Below are 19,913 nucleotides of genomic sequence, written 5' to 3' on the forward strand. Positions count from 1 at the left end.
AAGAATATATATTACTAAGATCCTCAATATCTTTTCTTTTATTAATACAATTATTATTAATGTAAATTTCTCTTCTTCTAGACCGCTATCCCCAAGAATTTTCTTCTTAGTTTTGGTTATATATATATATATATATATATATATATATATATATATATATATATATATATATATATATATATATATATATATATAAACGGGATTTGGTTTAAGTATTTAATACTCATTTCCAACTACAGCCTATTGCTGCCTTCCCGTTACCCTACGCCACACATCTCGATTTAGAGCGTCATCAGCTTCTAGGTTACGAGCTTCCATTGCTTCAGTAACCGTTCCGTTCCAGGATTTTCTAGGTCTACCTCCCTTTCTTCTGCCCTGGGGAGCCCATTGAAAAACTCTTTTTGGCTCCGGCATATGCAGAACATGTCCAAACCATTTTAAGCTGGATTTTTCGATTCGATCCAGTACTGTCTCCTCCGATGCATTCATGATACGCCTGACCTCGATGTTTGTCTTTTTTTCCATCCTAGATATACCTGCACTTCTTCTAAGGTAGTCCATTTCAACAACTTGGATTTTGCGCTTCGCGTCTGCACTCAGAGTCCACAGCTCTGAACCATAGCAAAGAACTGACTCCACCAATGTTCTTCCAAGTCTCTTTTTAGTTGTTGCAGATAAGTTTCGGTTCCACCAGAGGCTGTTAAGACATCCAATAACTCGTTTGCTCTTCTGAATTCGGGTTTGTATTTCTTCTTTGCCCAAACCCTCTTTGTTGATAGTAGCACCCAGGTATTTAAATTTGTCTACTTGTTGGATCTGGACGTTATCATTAATGAAGACTTCAAAACAAGCGTTGGAATTGACAGCTAAGTATTCGGTCTTCTTTAGACTAACCTGAAATCCCCATTTGTTGTATTCTTGATAAAGCCTCTTAGCCATGAACTCTAGATCGTATAAATCCTGCGCAATCACGACCTGATCGTCTGCAAAGCTCAGGGTAAATAGTGTGTTGTCCCCAATGGGTATTCCCATACCTTGACATTTCGTCTTCCATTCCCTAAGGGCTACTTCGACGTAAGCGTTGAAGATCAGAGGAGATAAGCTGCATCCTTGTCGCAACCCTTTTGTGGTGTTAATTGGATTAGATAGCCTGTGTCCTATCTTAACGTACGATTCATTTTCTTTATATAGCTCTTTTATTATCTTAAGCAAAGGTCTATCTACTTCTAAGATATTCAATACATCCCATATCTTGCTGCGGGGAATAGAGTCGTACGCTTTCTCCAAATCAATAAATCAATAAATGCTAGAAGGACTTCTTGATCTACTGTATCTGATAGTAATTTTATATTTTCAAATTAGCTGATAATTTGTAAGATACGGAGGCCAACTTAATTTTTTTAAATGCGGACCTGCATTTTTTATTTTATGTTTTGAAAGAACTCGGTCTCCTGAGTACAATGATGTGCCACACTTTATATTTTTTTGTGTTTTGGGTACCTTAACAACAACAAAACTATTTAACTATTATTAAAAAAATTATTTCAAGTCCAACTCTGGTTTTTAAATTATTTAATCTGATTATATTCATTGCAAAAATATTGATGAGCGCTAATTAATAATGAGTAAGGAAAATCGAGCCAAGTGAAATATTCAAATAAATAATATCCAGGTCAGCAATTTTTAGATATTATTTTTAATTTTTTATTGTGAATTTGAAATCTCGGTGTACGATGTGTTGTTTTCACTTTTCCAAATGACGTCCAGTAATGATCCCCCCCTTGGTGACGGGAACCTCGCTGGATATTATACTGGCTCTACCATTTCCAATCCATTTTCCGGGGAAATGATTTGATTGTTTATATTATATTATATTTATATTATTTTTTATTATTTTTTATTATTTTTTTTTATTTTTTATTTATTTTTTTTATTATTTTTTATTATTTTATTGCATTTCATTTTCCGTATTCAATATTTTACCCCACGTCATTGTTAAGTTTGGGAGCTTATCAGTATTGTAACAATGAATAGATTATATATTAAAAAAAAACAGAGCCAGACGTAGTTTAAATAAATTGTGTTCAAATGTCCGAAACAAAAAAAGTATTAAGTGTGGCATATCATTGTACTCAGAAGACCGAGTTCTTTCAAAATCTGAAAAAAAATGCAGGTCCGTATTTAAAAAAAATTAAGTTCGTCTCTGTATCTCACAAATTATCCGCTAATTTGAAAATCAAAAAAATACTATATGATAGCCCTAATAAAGTGGCTATGAGAATGTATAATTAGTTTTTTGATTTTCTAAAAAGTAACGAGAAGAAAAAATAAAATTGATTTTCAAAAAAATCCGATTTTTTCAAACAAACTCAGCAATCCTTGAAATTTTGAAAACTTTTTTGATGGCATTTTGGTGAAGCGCGTCTAAAAGCGCAACTTTGCCCCAATTTAACCATGTTCGTATCTATTTCGGTTACCGAGATACCAGTGCCCGTACCTCGAATTTTTAGCACCCTGTATAGGTACACTAAATAAATACAAAAACAATAAATTTGTAATTACTAAACATAAATAAATAATTGTCACCAAACTACGCCCTTCGTATAAATTATGTATTTATCCATGCAACTATTTTCATATTAATGCCTGTGTTTGTCGTTTAATTAATTACACTGAATGAAGAAAATTTAATTAAACCTAAAATACTCTCGCACACTGCAATAAATCGATTTTTTTTTCGTTTATATTTAAATAAAAAACGCGCATGTAGGTTTATTACAAAATCCACAGATTGGTTTTAACAGATGGTATACGGGAGACCTTGTTAAAACTGGCCTTATAACAATACGTAATGCAATAAAATAACAATAAAGAATTTTATTGTTATTTTAGTTATCGTAGATTTTTCTTTTTAGATAAGATCTCTTAAGAGTCGTTAAATGTATATTTGTTTATATAGACAATGTAGGTATATGATGAAATATACAGGGTGGTCCGAACTGTAATCCGGAAACTTCGGCAGCATATTCTGCAGATAAAAATAAGTAAAAAAGTTCGTATAAATGTTCCTAAAATGCTTAATTTGGGAGATACAGGGTGTAGAAGTTTAATTTTTATTTCGATTTTTTCCCAATATTTTTTGAACATCACTATTTAGATAAAAATTGGTGTCTGGGAGTTTTTTGACATGAGAAATTTGATAATGATGTCAATATGAACACTATTTGTAGAGAGCGCCACCTACATGTGTTTTAACTGTTTTGAAGAATAATAACTTTCCCCGTCCATACCTGTATAAAAATACTGGGTGAGAAAATATATATTTCTGTTAGTTTTTACATAAAAAATGTATCTTGGTAAAAATCACTACGAGCAACCGTTCTCAAGATATTGAGAATTGAATATTTTTTATACATATTTATTTATATTTTATACAATACATATCGTTATTGACAACAAATACATATATCAAGTAGATACTTATTTGACTGAAATGAGATATATTTTGGGATCTTCTTATTTGTTTAAATTAATCATAATTTTTTCTTCGAAAAAATGATGATAAAACAGTTTCTAATGAACTTTTCGCACAAAAACATTTCGAATTGATGATTTCACTATAATAACTATTTAGTCAACATGTCTAATTTAAGTATGTCAATGATGACAGATATTGCTAATTTCGATTCCAAATATCTCGAGAACCATTATTCGTAGCAATTTTTACCAAGAGACTTTTTTTACGTAAAAAACATAGTAAATGTATATTTTGGTACTCAGTAGTTTTATACAGGTGCGGACGAAAAGTTATTACTCTTCAAACCAGTTAAAAAATATGAAGGTGGCGCCCTGTACAAGTAGGAGACATATTGACCTCAAAATCAAATTTCTCATGTCAAAAAACTCCCAGACACCAATTTTCATCCAAATATTGACGTTACTTCAGAAATTATTTGGAAAAAATCCAAATAAAAATGGAACCTCTACACCCTGTATCTCCGAAACTAAGCATATATTAGGACATACATTTATAAGAACTTTTTTACTTATTTTTATTTGCAGAATATGCTGGCGAATTGTATTATACAGTGTGTCAAAAAATACTGCATCTAACTTCAGTCACAAATTACCTATAACAGATGCGAAAGAAAGCGACTGCATCGGAAACCGCTCGGCAAACCCGACACGCCTATTGAGTGGTGTAAATACACCAGTCGTTTAGTCCGGAAACCTATGCTGTGTCGTATTCGCTTGCTGGAATGACATAGTGCGTGGTTATATGTTTCTTTTAAAAACGCGTGTAGGATTTTTGTTGAACTTTTGAACTGTTATTTCTAAGTTTTGGTAATTTGTATATCTTATTTAAAATGGGATGCAAATGTGTTTATTTATAATTTATTTAACAAAATTTAATTAAAAATGTGACAAAATAGTTACCTTTCTATTGGTTCTATCGGACTTTTTTCGACTATATAAATCTTTATTTGTAAACTTTAATACATCAAATATTTTCAATCTAATAAATCATTTAATGATGTAAATAAGAGGAAATTTCTCACATGGGTGGTCAAATTTTATAGTTTTCATTATGTCAAACAGCCTCTAAGAAATGTTTTCAACTCAAAATGCCTTTAATTATGTTTGACTACATCATTAAAAAGGGTCTTCAAATACATCAATGTGATATTTGTCTAAAATTTGCAAAAGAATCCGAATCTCTGGATAACTCGAAATTATTTACCCATTTAAAAGCCTTTGATCATGAAAGTGGAAAAATTTGTTCATTTTATTTACAGGCTGGAAAAATTATTTATATTAAATTTTGATGAGTTTTGCACTGAAGAAAACATTCAGAGGCTGTTTGATTTAATGAAAACTATAGAATTTGACCACCCATGTGAGAAATTTCCTCTTATTTACATCATTAAATTATTTATTAGATTGAAAATATTTTATGCATTAAAGTTTACAAAAAATAAAGATTTATATAGTCGAAAAAAGTCCGATAGAACCAATAGAAATGTAACTATTTTGTCACATCTTTAATTAAATTTTGTTAAATAAATTTATTTTTTATACTATAAATATCTTTTTTTTTTCCTAATCTCCTACGAGCTGATATAATATGACGAGCAATCTATTAAATTACTGTGAGATTATACAGAAAAGTCCACAGACTTCGAGACATAGGAAAATCAAGTCCATTTAGCGTGTGTCCAAATTTTGACAAGTTTTTAAAAATGACAGTTTTGTTTAGACTGCCGTTTAATTTCACCTGACTTCTCGATGAATGATTTCTTTTTATGGGGGTACATAAAATCTAAAATTTACGGCCATGAAGAAATTCAAAACTTGGAGCAGTTAAGGCAGAAAATATTTAATGCCTTTGACACTGTCACCCCTGATATGTTATCCAATGTGAGGAGGGGATTTTATGATCGTTTGGTTTAATGCAAGAGACGACGTTTAACCTTTAGACGTTAACCTTTAGACGTGAAATTTCTCTTTATTTTTCTGCTACCACGGTAAGTATCCTCAACTACATGCGAGCCCCATTCGTAGTTTCATTATTTTAAGTAGTATTATTAAAAAAATAGAGAACTTGTAGTACAAAAAAACGCTTCATCTGGCAATAACAAACAAACAGCAGTATCTCCACAGCACACTTGAACAATTTTTGTAATTTTTTAAATTTCATTATCCTGTTTTTTTACCGTTTACCCATTACCTACCTTGACGAACATGGGAAAACGAATGTCCTTTTCAGAACCACAAATATTTTGATTGAGAAAATTGGTAACTTTTTTTGGATTAAAAAACAAAAGTTGTTAATATAATACCAATTTAAAAGTGTTTTAGTAGTTTTAATACACACTATGATATAAAATTTATTATTATTATAATGTACATTATTAATACTATTGTTCATTCGAAATGGCATTAAGGCCCAATTGCAACAATGATTTAAATTTTTCTTAAAGATAAGTAGAGGTTAGAATGAGCTGTATTTATATTTACTTTAATATTCACCTTAAATGAGGGAATTTGACTGATACAATTTTTGAATTTGAATTGTTTTTAATGATACTAACAATTTTAGTTCAATTTTTAATAAAATTTATTTAATATTAATAGAAATCCAAGAGATTTGAAACCTCTTTTAGCGATTTATAACATTCTCCAATGAATTACAGGTGCCCTTATTTTCTATGAAAATCACACAGCTTTTTCATAGTCGCTGCAGTTGCTATAGCTATAAAAAACTAATTTTTAAGGTGTGAAAATTGCGACACACGCTAAAAGGACTTGATTTTTCGTATGTCTCGAAGTCTGTGGACCTTTTTGTATGCCTCGATAACATATTGGTGCAGATTATTTTCACCCAAACAAATAATAACCCAAACTATACATTGATGCGGATTGTCTATGAACTCTTTCTGAAGGTCACAGAAACCTGAACGCGTAATTCGGTGTTCTTTCGCATCTGTTATAGGTAATTTGTGCTTCAGTGGTTGATTATGCAAATAAAAACAAGACAAAAAGTTCCTATGAACATATATGCCCTAAACTGCTTCCCAAAGAAGTTACAGCCCTCGAAAGAGCAAATAAAAATGAGGAGCAGACTTTCTAGATGCATTTTATCCATTTTTCGAATTTTCGCAAACAAAGAAAAACTGCCACGCTTTTTGCAGGAAACTTACCGAAAAATTAGTTTACTTGAAAAATAGATAAAAAATAATAAAAATATATACAGGGTGTCCCAGAAATAATAAGTGCAAGTATTTTATCCGGTAGTATAGTTTAACCCCACAAACACGCCTATGAGATTTTCTTCGCGAAAAAAAAATTTTGAAAATTCCGAATTTTTTGAAAAAAATTTTTGAAATTTTTTTAGTTTTTATTTAAAAAAATAATTTCTTGATAATATAGCAACATAGGTAGTAGATTAAATTTGCAAGAAAGAAAATCCAGGAAAGATCCAGTGGTTCTAAAATTTTAGCAAAAAATCGTTTTTTTTTGGAAATTTTCATAGTAAAATAACTATGTTATTATGGACTTATTTGAAAAACGATAAAGAGAAAATATGTTTCTTTTATCGAGATCTACCACCCACTTGCACTTATTTCTGGGACACCCTGTATAATAATAACACTTACATGTGAAAAATATAGTTTTGATGACAACTGAAAAAAATGGAAGAAAAAAAACTGTTGACTGTCCTTTAGATGTGAAATTTCTCTTTATTTTTCTGCTACCACGGTAAGTATCCTCAACTACATGCGAGCCCCATTCGTAGTTTCATTATTTTAAGTAGTATTATTAAAAAAAATAGAGAACTTGTAGTACAAAAAAACGCTTCATCTGGCAATAACTAACAAACAGCAGTATCTCCACAGCACACTTGTTTGTCTACCGTCAATGGACATACAGCACATAGAAAGTCTAAGGTATTTTCGCCATTTAATTCGAATGGGATAAAATATATTTAACACGTCCTTTCTGGTATCATATTGTAACTCTGTTTATGAAGTTTGCAATGCCACTTTTGGTTGAAAATCTTAAAACTTTCTATTAGGGTAAAGAGTATTACGGTATTACTGATAGTACTTCTTTTATCCTTACAGCAATTTCAACAAACGTCATAAAAAGCTAGAACTTTTTTACGTAAAAAAGCCATTTTCGTTTATTTTGAAACAGTTACCGGTTTTCAAGATATTTACATTGAAAAGTTTGGTTTGGTTGCAGATTGCAAATTGTTCGATTTTAGCATTTTTTAGATGTAGCAAAGAACGTTACCACTCAATATGATCCTGAATCATAAACGTTTGCGAATGTTCGCCTTTAATGGAAACGTTCTGTCTACGACTTTACTTATACACATAATTAATTTTTATCGAGAAAATGTAAATTAAATAATATTTAATATCAAAAAATCTTACCTTTCATCGACGGTGAGGTTTGCCAATTCGGGCACCCAACACCAGTGAGCTTCCGGCACCAGGGTAATAAAAATTTGGGTAAAATATACCCAGGCAACGAAAAAAGCGAACGGGATCATCATAAGGAACAGGAATATTTGGTAGAACCCGAAAGCACCGATGTGAGGAAATAAGTCGTCGAAGTCGAAACTCGAGTCTTCCTTTTCTGATTTTTCTTTGTTGTTGTTATTGTTGTTGTTGTTGCTTCCATTTTTCTCGAAAGACTTTGAGGTGTCGTCGGTTATGAAGGCTTTATTTGTAAACCTGTAAAAAAGAAGAATAAGCTTGTATTAATACTTTTAATTAATTTCAGAAATAAAATTTATTAAAATAACGTCATTTTCTTTGTTTAGGCCTCATACACTCTGAGTCTTCTTAATATTAATATTAAGAAGTGTCTGATCGTGAGAAGAAAAGAGGATTTTTTTCCAATTGTATTGTGTTCTAACAAATCAGGGTGTTATGAACATCAATATTCTTGTAGGAAATTGAACGATCTTCAAAAAAAGGTGTCTAATATAAGTTTTCATTTAATCGACTCATTTAAAAGTTGTTGAAGGTGTAACAGATTTAGTTAATAAAAAAATGATTTCAAAAAAACTATATTGTCCCTTACGCACGGCAGCAATTTTTCACAAATTAAAACGCGTTTTTATGGCAATATTAATTCGATTTAATTCTTTGGCAGATGGTTATTATTAACTTTGATTAATGTCATATTCTTTAATAATAATAATCGCTCCCGTCAGGGGCGGATACAGGAATTTATTTTAGGGGGGGCCCAAATAAAAAGTAATGTAGAATATGCTTTTTAGTTCGCCATTTTTAACCAAAAAGCCTAATATGTAACCCAATTCAAGGATTTTAAGAGGGGCCCGGGCCCCATGGGCCCCGCCTCTGTATCCCGTATATAGCGTTTAACGCCTTGGGAGTAGCAAGGTACAACTTGTACAACATGCTAGATGTCATATTCTTTGCTGTTGTTAAAGTATCATATTTTCCGATAACTATCATCACCCTTTCCGTAGCATAGAACTAAATAAATTTTGTGCTTCTTTTTCAACATTTTAAAACAAAAAAAAAATACTTTAATTAAAATCTATGAATAACAATCTATCACAGAATGAAAACGAAATTATATTACCATAGAAACTCGTTTTGAATTTTAGGACTTATTATGACATATTCCCTATGTTATTTAAATGGATTTTTAAAAAATTTTTAAAAGACAAAAAATATATTTTTTTGGTGCACCCTATAGACCATCTCGGGGTACAGGATGTCCCAAATTCTAGCCTCATCAATTTAAACTTACAAACTAGAAGAGACTACGAGGTCGGTTAAATTGAGGCAAAGTAGTCCAATTTAGGCAAAGTAAAAAAATCCTAATACTTATTTTTTTGAAAAAAAAACGAATATTCGCGATTTAATTTTTATTTCTATAATACGTATATGTTCTTACACCTAATGATTAACAATTTATTTTTTAATATCAAATCGATACGTTTTATGAGAAAAAAAACACTCAAAAAGGTAGGAAAGTTATTAAATAAATCAGGTTATCCATTCTTTTTCAACTGCCTAGTTGTATATATTGTTATTTAAATTTTATTTATTAAGAATAATAGTGGAAGCCTATTTCAAACCCATCCTTTTATTTTAAAAAGGCATAAACTAGTGTGCATTTAGTACTGGGAGAATTGTCAGCTCAAGAGTTTGGAACAACCTCAAAAGAAAAATTTCACTCTTCCAACTCTCAGTGGATAACAAACCAAAAATGTACAACTTTGAGAAACACCTCTCTGTAGTATTGTGCAACAAAAAGGATTGGAAGAGAGAAACGTTTCTTCCGCAGTTAAAAGACCATACCACAACGTGATATACTGATACTTCCAAAACCAATGCAGGGACAGGGATATGACTACTTGAGCCAAAAATTAAATTCTCCGAACCTTCCTAAGGCACCTACCCCATCATCCTTCGGGCAGGAACTAGAACTAGCCATCTCATCCGATAGTCAAGCAGCCTTAAGAGCGATCAACTCAGTAACAATCAATTCGAAGTCAGTCAGAGAATGGCTAGAGAAGCTGAATAAATTAGGCAAAGAAAATAAAGTCTTCCTACTCTTGGTAACAGTACACTAATGGATAGCCGGTAATGAAAAAGCGAACGATTTACAAAAAAAAAACACACCACTAACTGGACCAGAACTGTTCTGCTTCCCAACTGGCAACCAACTTAAAACAGAACTCAAGAACCTGGAAGACTCCATCCGTAACCTGGGAATGGAAACATATAACCAGAATGGGAATCCTGCAACGGTCCAAGACACTCGAAGAAATTTCTCAGGGCTTATTTCGAATGATACGACCATAGATTTAGTAAGAACAGATATCACATTGTGCATTTTAACCCGATCAAACAATCGGAGGTTGACTACGTACTGTAAAAATCAACCGAGATAGAGAAGGCGACATTGCCACATCTCAAATTTGCGCCTATCTACTTAGTTTGATTTGCAGAAAAGGTGACTTTAAAACCTTCACCGGATATCAATAAATCTCAATTTCTTAATAAAATTAATAGTTTATTTTTAAAGCAGCATGCGTAATAATATGTTATTAACCAGAGGATATATGCGTTACTATTAAAGGACGTGTTTACTGTTTAATGTGCTGAAACGTCTAGAACTATTGGCAACGTCGCTGCTAGTCTTCCAGAATGAAATGAGCCGTCCGTCCCACCACCCCTCACGACCATTGGTCCGTTATAGCGTACTACGTTTAGCTTACGGTGTGTTTGAAGTCGGAATCAAGTCCGAAGTGAACTTTTCAGTGGTTTTCAGTGGTTTTTGATTTTGTTTAACATACTTTTGAATCTGCGAATTTTCAATATGGTAGGACAGTGTCAAATGTGTGGAAAAATAAGCTCAAATTACCCGAATTTGTCTTTCCACCGGTAGGTATTGCTTCCGCCATAATCGTACATAGGCGTCCCACAAGGGAGCCTCTCACAATTAAAATAATTTCTAATTATGTATATTTGTTGAATTTTGATCTATTAAAACAAGAACGTAGTGCCGGTAATTGAATTATAATTCGTCTCAATTACTACCTAACTGTTGTAGATCATAACAAATTTGAATATAAACGTTGCATATATTTTGAAACTTTATTATATGCCAGAAAGTGACATTTTTTTTTAAATTGCGTCATATTTTGGTCATTATATACGATATTCTAAAGGATTTTGCTCAACAAATAAACAAAGGTGTTTACCCGTCCTTTTTACATTTATTGCTTTATTATATCTTATATCTGCCCCTTCGGTCTTGTTTAGACAAGTTTTTACCAACGTACAATACAAATACCTCTTCCTAGAGTTATTTGTACGGTGTGTTTACCTTTTTTTAGAATGGGACGAACTGTAAATAATTCTTAGGCTACTAGTTTTATACATACTTATATACAGAGTGACCCAGGCCTCCAAAAAAGCTTTTTACCTATTACGTTTTTGGTTTGTGATTTTTATTTCAATCTTTACATAAGATCGGGGCTATTGTAACGCACATTTTCAAAATATTTTTGTCAACATACAGGGTGATTCAAATCGCAATACATATGCTTAATACAGTTCATGAAGATTGGGACGTTTAACTAAAATTTGATTGTCTGATTAAGCTACCTAAGTAATGGATTTGTAAACGTAATATTCATTATTATGCGACAGAAATCCCATACTGTAGCACACAGATTTGATACTTTTAATGATAAATGCCCTCTATTATGTATATTATAGAGAGACTAAAAGGTAATTGCCTCGTATCAGAGCCATCATAATACGAGAAGAAGACCGAAAGTCAAATCTTGTCTTATATTTTCAAAAAAACACAATTTTCTCATTAAAATAAATATTGATTTTAGGTATAGGAAGTTATTAATAATACAACTATTACATAGTACTTCACAGGAAACTATCGATTGCGAACTAACTAAATCGTTACTAATTACTAATTTTGAAAAGTTCTTTTTAAGATAAAAAAAAGGTAAAACTAAAACCTATACTATCATTTGAGATTAAACGGGAAGTTCTAAATAATGTTGCCTATTCTAAACCAGAAAATTTATTTATAAGTTTTATAACACCTCTAATTAAATTTGGACGAAAAGAATATTTCTGTTTGCTGTAGGTAATTTTCTCAGAGATTAAACAGGAAGTCCTAAGTTCTCTTCTTCTCCCAGGGAAAATACGTAAATAAAAATGACTTTTTAAGTCAAAAAGTCAAAAGGACAAGTTATTCCAAAAAGGACTGCCCTTTTCAAAAAAGGACAGGTGGCAACCCTAGGTATTGCTGGAATGGAAATTTAATGGTAAATCTACAACTTTAGTTTGAAAATATGTTCCGGCCACCTATGATTACAAAAATGTCTAAAATGTGCTTTACCATTGCCTCCATATTCTAAAAAACAAATTGAAAGAAAAGTCACCAACCACAAACCTAATATAGAACTGTTTAGGAAGCCTGAGTCACCCTGTAAATATTCAAAAGTAACTGAAAGTTTATATAGAAGTAACCGAAAGTTTAAATTGAATATCGACGTTGGAGCGATTTTCGAAAACTACCTACTAACGTTTCAACATAAGTATATGTGGGATATTAATTATATTATTATATTAGACCTTATAACAAAACTCATCTAACGAAAAAATGTTAATGTAGTATATTAATATGGAGTAAAAATTTTACTAATTACTTTACTTTTACTTTACTAATTAAATTCGTTCCAAAAAACGATACGCCACTGGCCATTAGAACAATCCAAATGCGCCTAGTTGCCGGCTCGGTTGCCGGCGTCGGAAATTTTAGACTTCTCTGTCTCTTCTGTCTTTGTTTGACACATTGGAATGTTTGATACACTACCAACGAGTATTTATGAATGAGATGTTCGGTCTATCTTTATAATGTCTTTGGATACGACATACTTCTCGTTTTTAGAATAATAAATAAAAATCTTAATCTTTATAACTTAATTTCTGCCAAAGAATAACCCATTAACTACCCAAATTATCATCGCATTTGTTTTGAACACCCTGTATCTTTAAGTCATTTTTCCTCAAATATATGGAAAAGTCGAACTCACAAGATACTAAATTATAAGCTAAGATTGATTTGATTTTAATTGTTATTATATTGAAATAGGTATTATACTATTACAAGACAAAGCATTTTTTCAGCTGTCAAAGTGCCACACGTCCACACGTGACAAATAGCACAGTAAATTAAGAGTAAAATATATGTCAAACTATTTATAAACAGGGTCAAACAAGAAATAAAAACAGCGCGTATTACCCGTTCAAGTTCAATTATTATTTACCTCAAAATTAAATTCGCATATCTGTTTCAGAATTCTTGTTTCACAATGTATAATTGACTTTTTACGAGTATATAAATTTTCTTAATTAGTTATAAACCTATCGTCGAAATTGCCCGCTATGCGTACGATTGCTTAAGAGTTTTCTGCTCATGAAAATAAGTAAACCTAGAGTGGTCCTAAAATACTTGTTGATACAAATATCACGTTCGTGTTTTTATCTTATACGGACATTTATTATATATGTATATGTTGGAGGCAGATGCCGAATTCGGCCTATGTCCGAAATAATTGTGTGAATTTACCATAATATATTTAGTAAAAAATGACCCCACATCACGTGACTTCTTGCGAAGCTGATGCGAATTAAGTAATCGATTGAAAACGTAATTAGAGGAAAGACGAAGAACATTTTAATCTAAGCAGTTTATTGAACATGTGGGAGTCTCAGTCTGAGTACGTAGGTGATTAGTGTTTTTTAATTTAAGGGTAACTATATTATATTAATTATGTTTATATGTAGTTTCTGTAGACATAAAGCCAGCTCTCTTAGAAAACACAATCTCCATTTATTATAATTATTTGCATATGATTTTTAACAATCTTTTTATGTAAACATAATTGTTCCATGATCTCTCTATATCAACATATTTCTAAGTATTATTTATTTTTTCAGACTGTGTTTCGGAGGACAAATTTAATAGCGGATAGGACTAGAGGACTCTATACATCCATAGTCTCTGAGTTGGTAAGTTAACTGTTTTGATTAGATATATACCTTTTTGTTGCATGTTTTTTTTTATTTTGTATATAATGGCTATTTTGTTCCTATTTCGGTTAGGCGCAGAATTCCAGTAAGGTTCTGAGAGAACTAGATACACACATAAGTTCCGTTTTGTGACTTTTACAATAAACACCCCTACACCTTTATAATAAATATTATAATGAGGAAGATGCATATATTTTATTTTTCGCCAGAAACTGTTCAATTTATTAGAATAGATATGTGTAAATGCAAGAAAAAACTTTTTTCTTGAAAGCAGTACCACAATTTTATAAAACGGGCCATTAAAATACTATGCGTAACGCAAACGACGCCTCGCGAATTGAAACGATATTCTATTGGTCTGACGTCACCCGCCGTTCTCGTCGACGCGCGATGGCCAGCAGCAGCCAGACGTGTTCCGTTTATGTACGTATTTAGGTGGCGTACTAAGATATTTTTGTTGCTTTTAGCGTTGATAGAAGGGGCTTTTTATGCTTTTTTGTGCAGTTATTGTTTGTATGTGTTGTGTGTTCTGAGAATGTTTTAAGTAATGGCAGATTCCGGGTTTGTAAAAGCACAATCAGATAACTTCCAAAAGTCGATGCTTTTATGTTGGCTGCTTTTATAAATACAAATTTCCAATTTATTGGTGCTGAATTACGAGGAAAAAAACAGAGAGGTATGTAACATTTATTCTTTGTAGTACTGAGGCATATTTAAGTATAAGTAGGTACCTACTGTTACGAACTTTTATATAGTTATAGATATTAATGTTATAAACTTATTTTTCAGATCAGGTAGGTAGACGTATGGAGGTAATGCTGTAGGTTATGTAGAAGTGAAAAGAGACAAAAATATTTGTTTAGTACGTGAAAAAATAACTCCAGAGCATAGCGTGAAAAAGAAAGTTTTTTTTATATATTGACACTCCCATACCCTTGTTATTTTTAAAGATTGTTTTTTTACGAAATCCCATAAGCAAAGGCCAAAATTAAGTTACTTTTTTAAGTGAAACACCCTATATATTTTTGGATTCTTCGTAAATTTCTAGATATTCTAGATATATTTCATGTATAATATCCTATACCTATCTTCAAATGTTTACGAAATATTGACAGTTGAAAAGCGAAAAATACCTACAATTTTCTGGACCACCTTTTTTGAGACACCCTGTATAACTAGAATTAATTTTAAAAGAGAGTATATGAAAAACCATGCAACTTTTTTATTTAATGTTTTCATCTAAAACTTGCAGTTAAGGCTGTATGTGGGTGTCAAAATATAATAAATAACCCTGTACACACACACATTCAAATTTCATATACCTATGTAAGACAATATAAATAAATATATGAACTTACATCAAAATGATCTTCACAACAATAAATCGTAAAAATAGAGGAAAATTTAACGTTTTTCTTTTCATCTCTTCTCATGGCCTTGGACCATTTTTTTTCTGTTTTCGCTCATCCATTACTATTTATAAATATCACTAATTACTAATTATGTATTAATTAACACTTAACTAACAATTTTGACTCTGCTTCAACAGCGTTTAAAAGAAAACTGTGTAAAATAAACACGCGTCTGGCTCCACTCAACCAGAAGAACGGCGGGTGACGTCACAGCGGCAAGGCGCGGTAGAGAGCGTTTGCCCGGCCATTTAAATTAACAATATTTAATTATTTTATATTAGAGGCATTTCTTAACCGATATCGACGATTTTTTTTTGTTCAATTTGTAATTATATGAACTATTTTTTAAAACCATTATTTAAAAACATGCATTTTCCTCATTATAAACGCTTTGTGAATTTACAAAAATAACTGTAAATTCACTATAATAAAATGTTATACTTGATTGACATTATACTTCATTCAGATCTCCGATAGTCCAGAGCAAATTTTTTCCAATTTTTGCAAAGATCACAACATTACTATTCCTGAATGCATGCCACTTCGAAATGTCACCATTCCTCAGTGGGAATTAATTGCCCCATCAATGAATAATACACTCATCAAACTAGACAAAAAAAGCACCCCTCCATCTTTAATAAAAGCGTCATTTTACGGTACTATTCAAGATCTATCTCCAGATAATATAATATACACGGACGGTTCCAAATTCTCCCAGGCAGCAGGATGCGCCGCGCCGTTTTACATAATAATATGTCTTATAAATATCGCTTACTTCCTACCACCAGCATCCTTTCTGCCAAACTTTTTGCTATTAAGGAATCACTAAGAATAATCTCCCACCTACCTCCTTCCAAATGGGTGATATGTTCAGATTCACTAAATGCATTACAATGCCTAAACGAATTATTACCAAGACATCCTCTAGCCGTTAAATCGCTCGACTTGCATCACTCTTCAATATATAAAGGTTCAACTGTGGATCTAGTATGGATTCCTAGCCATGTGGGTATAAGAGGTAATGAAGATGCTGATAAGATTGCTAAGACTGCGGCAAATGATGAAGATTTTATACCACTTGCATTTTCTATCTTTGAAATTAAATTTCTACATATGTCCACAATAAAAAGTGGTATCCAGGCAGAGTGGAAAGTAACAGGAGATTCAAATATATGAATGTAAACCTCAATTCTTTCAAGTTTCTGTAGCTCGGTCACTGTCCAGAAGTGAGGAGGTCATTTGGAATCGGCTCAGGTTGGGTCACTGCCATTTCTCCCATTCTTTCCTTTTAGAAGGCGACCCTCCGCCTAACTGCTCTCATTGTGGCAACCAATTAACAGTGTACCACCTCATAATAGAATGTTCCTCCTTCAATAACTTAAGACAATCATTTGGTCTGAATGGCGATCTGGCTTCCGTTCTTGATGCTAATTTATATCAATGCTGATAAATGGCCCAGCAGCTGGTGCGGCTTATATAAAATCTTTCTTCTAAAATGTTTTAATTTGTCGTTGCTCTATAGTAATATTACAAAAAATTGGTGATGTTAAAATATACATTTGCAATGAATAAGTAAATTTATTATGAGATACACATTTTTTAAAAAATTCGCAAAGAATATTGGTGAATATAAAGGTATATTATAACATATTTAGATATATGCCATAAATTAGTCATACAGCGATTTTACAAACGAGTTGTAAAACTAAAGGACGAATGGTAAATTTACTACAATAATCTGTGGCAAGAAATATCCCTCAATATTGTTATTAAATTCACAAACTAATTTTTTCAGAGTGTAAGATCGTCTCAGATACTGGATTTTGTCAAAACCCTAAGACTGTATGATGAGTTATAACTCAAGAAAGAGAGACACAATAGATCTAGGTCCCGGTAATTAACTTCCACCCTCTCATGCAATCTAAAATCATCTACACAATAGCTCTTTGCAAATGACTTATCATCGTTTGCTAAAAAGACTCAAAATTTGCCGGGTTGTTACACAAAAATAAAATCTAATTTACCATTGTTAAGTGTTATTTAGATTCTCTTTTACAGAACGTTTATATTTTGTATCGCTTCAATACAGTAATGTTGCAGCAACCTACAAACCAGTGTTCATTCATATGTTAGGGCGTCACTATATTCACTTATTTCTCTGAAGTTTTTTTCAATTAGCGACATTTCGTTCGTACCTTGATGAAAATATTTACATAATATTCTACGCCCATGCGTGGTATTTAAAGCTAATTGTCAATAAAACACTAATCCCTTATCGAAAATGTATACATTGTATATAATATAATTAATTATGTGCTTAAAGATAATTGGTTGTTAAGTTTAAAATTGCAACTAATTAAAATGACAAAAAATTGTATGTATACTAGAAGCACAGCTATTCAGTACTAGCTTCATTCATCTTCACTTTTTTTGATTATCCCAATGGAGATCAGAATATGATCGACAGGCTGTAAATTCCTGTCATTTCTATGTAAATGATCGACAGTTGGTTATGAATAGTCATGTTGATTTTCGTTTCATTTGATTACTCGTTACTAATCGTTACTCGACTACTAAGTAATCATTTCAAATACTCGCTACTTTGATTACTATATGATTACTTTTTACTGATTTTGGTACTACTGTTAAAGAACCTTTGTATCTAATTTCACCTGCTTAAGGAATATATTTTTAATTGTCAATAAAACACTAATCCCTTATCGAAAATGTATACATTGTATATAATATAATTAATTATGTGCTTAAAGATAATTGGTTGTTAAGTTTAAAATTGCAACTAATTAAAATGACAAAAAATTGTATGTATACTAGAAGCACAGCTATTCAGTACTAGCTTCATTCATCTTCACTTTTTTTGATTATCCCAATGGAGATCAGAACATGATCGACAGGCTGTAAATTCCTGTCATTTCTATGTAAATGATCGACAGTTGGTTATGAATAGTCATGTTGATTTTCGTTTCATTTGATTACTCGTTACTAATCGTTACTCGACTACTAAGTAATCATTTCAAATACTCGCTACTTTGATTACTATACGATTACTTTGTACTGATTTTGGTACTACTGTTAAAGAACCTTTGTATCTAATTTCACCTGCTTAAGGAATATATTTTCAAAATAGATTCTTATTTTACGTTTTTCATTTAATGGATCTCTGTGTGTAAATTTAATACTTAAACCGTTACAATATTTTTTGGACAAATATTCAAAAATTCACTTTTCAGCCCTAGTTTCACCCTCTTAGGGGATGAATTTCCAAAAATCGTTTCTAAGTACTTACTTTCATCACTTAAGAGACTTCTGTGCAAATTTTCATACCCCTATAAAAAATGTGAACACCCCTCCTCATTTCACAACCTTAAAAAGCTAATTTCTAAAAATCGCCCCTTAGTGCTCAATTACGTTACCTAAAGAACTTCTACGCAAAATTTCATACTTCTAAAACCGATTTTAACAAATTTTTGAGACAACGTGCACCCAGACTTATTTCACCCTCTTAGGAGGTGAATTCCCAAACATATCGCTTCTAAGTACTCACTTTCGCCACTTAAGGAACCTCTAGACAAAATATCATACCCCTACGATTAATTTAAAAAAAATATATACCTACAAAAGTTCAACACCAGTTTCACCCCCTCATTTGTTCCCAAGCCTGTTCAATTAGGCTTCTATACAAAATTTCATATGAAAACATGTGCGTCATTGACTTTTTTTCTTTTGATGTCAAAATTGTGTAGGCCGTTTAATGCCAATTAAAATTTAACTCTTGATATTTTGCCGAGTTCGGCCTCCTTGATGAGAGTAAGTGTGCGAACACAGTGCAAGCAGGTTTGCCGCTTACTGGTAGCCAGCGCCAATCTGGGTACCTATTCTTGACATCGTTCGCAACTTTGCGTATACGCATCACGTGTATTGTTATAAACAGGGTATCCCAGAAATAAGTGCAAGTATTTTAAAGGGTGGTAGATCTCGATAAAAGAAACACATTTTCTCTTTATCGTTTTTCAAATAAGTCCAAAATAACGGAGTTATTTTACTTTGAAAATTTCCAAAAAAAAATGATTTTTTGCTCAAATTTTGAGAACCTTCTTCATGTGCCTTCTCCTCATCGGAGGTTGGCGACCATCAATTGGAATTCCTCCCTGTCTTGAGCCAAACGGATAATTGCACTTGCCTCTCCTATATTAAACCATGGCACTGGCGCAAATTCCGCATGCAGGAAAACCGTTTACGCCCGATGCCTCGTCGTCCTTCAATCTTTCCCTCAACGATCAGCTGTAGGAAACTATATTTGTTATTTCGAAAAATATGACCAAAATATGCTGCTTTTCGTCGTTTTATTGTAGTCAATAGTTCT

General features: G+C 32.0%; 1 protein-coding gene across 2 annotated transcripts in view; it reads right to left on the bottom strand.

The window, feature by feature from the left end:
- LOC115885978 (solute carrier family 22 member 13) overlaps nucleotides 1–19,913 on the bottom strand; it is a 143,756-nt gene that overhangs the window by 100,762 nt on the left and 23,081 nt on the right. For both annotated transcript variants that reach the window (XM_030905012.1, XM_030905011.1), the window contains one exon: nucleotides 7,941–8,243. In XM_030905012.1, the coding sequence (XP_030760872.1) occupies nucleotides 7,941–8,243 (303 nt within the window). The remainder of the gene's footprint in view (nucleotides 1–7,940; nucleotides 8,244–19,913) is intronic.

Source organism: Sitophilus oryzae, unplaced genomic scaffold (genome assembly GCF_002938485.1).
Source record: "Sitophilus oryzae breed Bouriz unplaced genomic scaffold, Soryzae_2.0 scaffold_465_pilon_pilon, whole genome shotgun sequence".
Lineage (NCBI taxonomy): Eukaryota > Metazoa > Arthropoda > Insecta > Coleoptera > Curculionidae > Sitophilus > Sitophilus oryzae.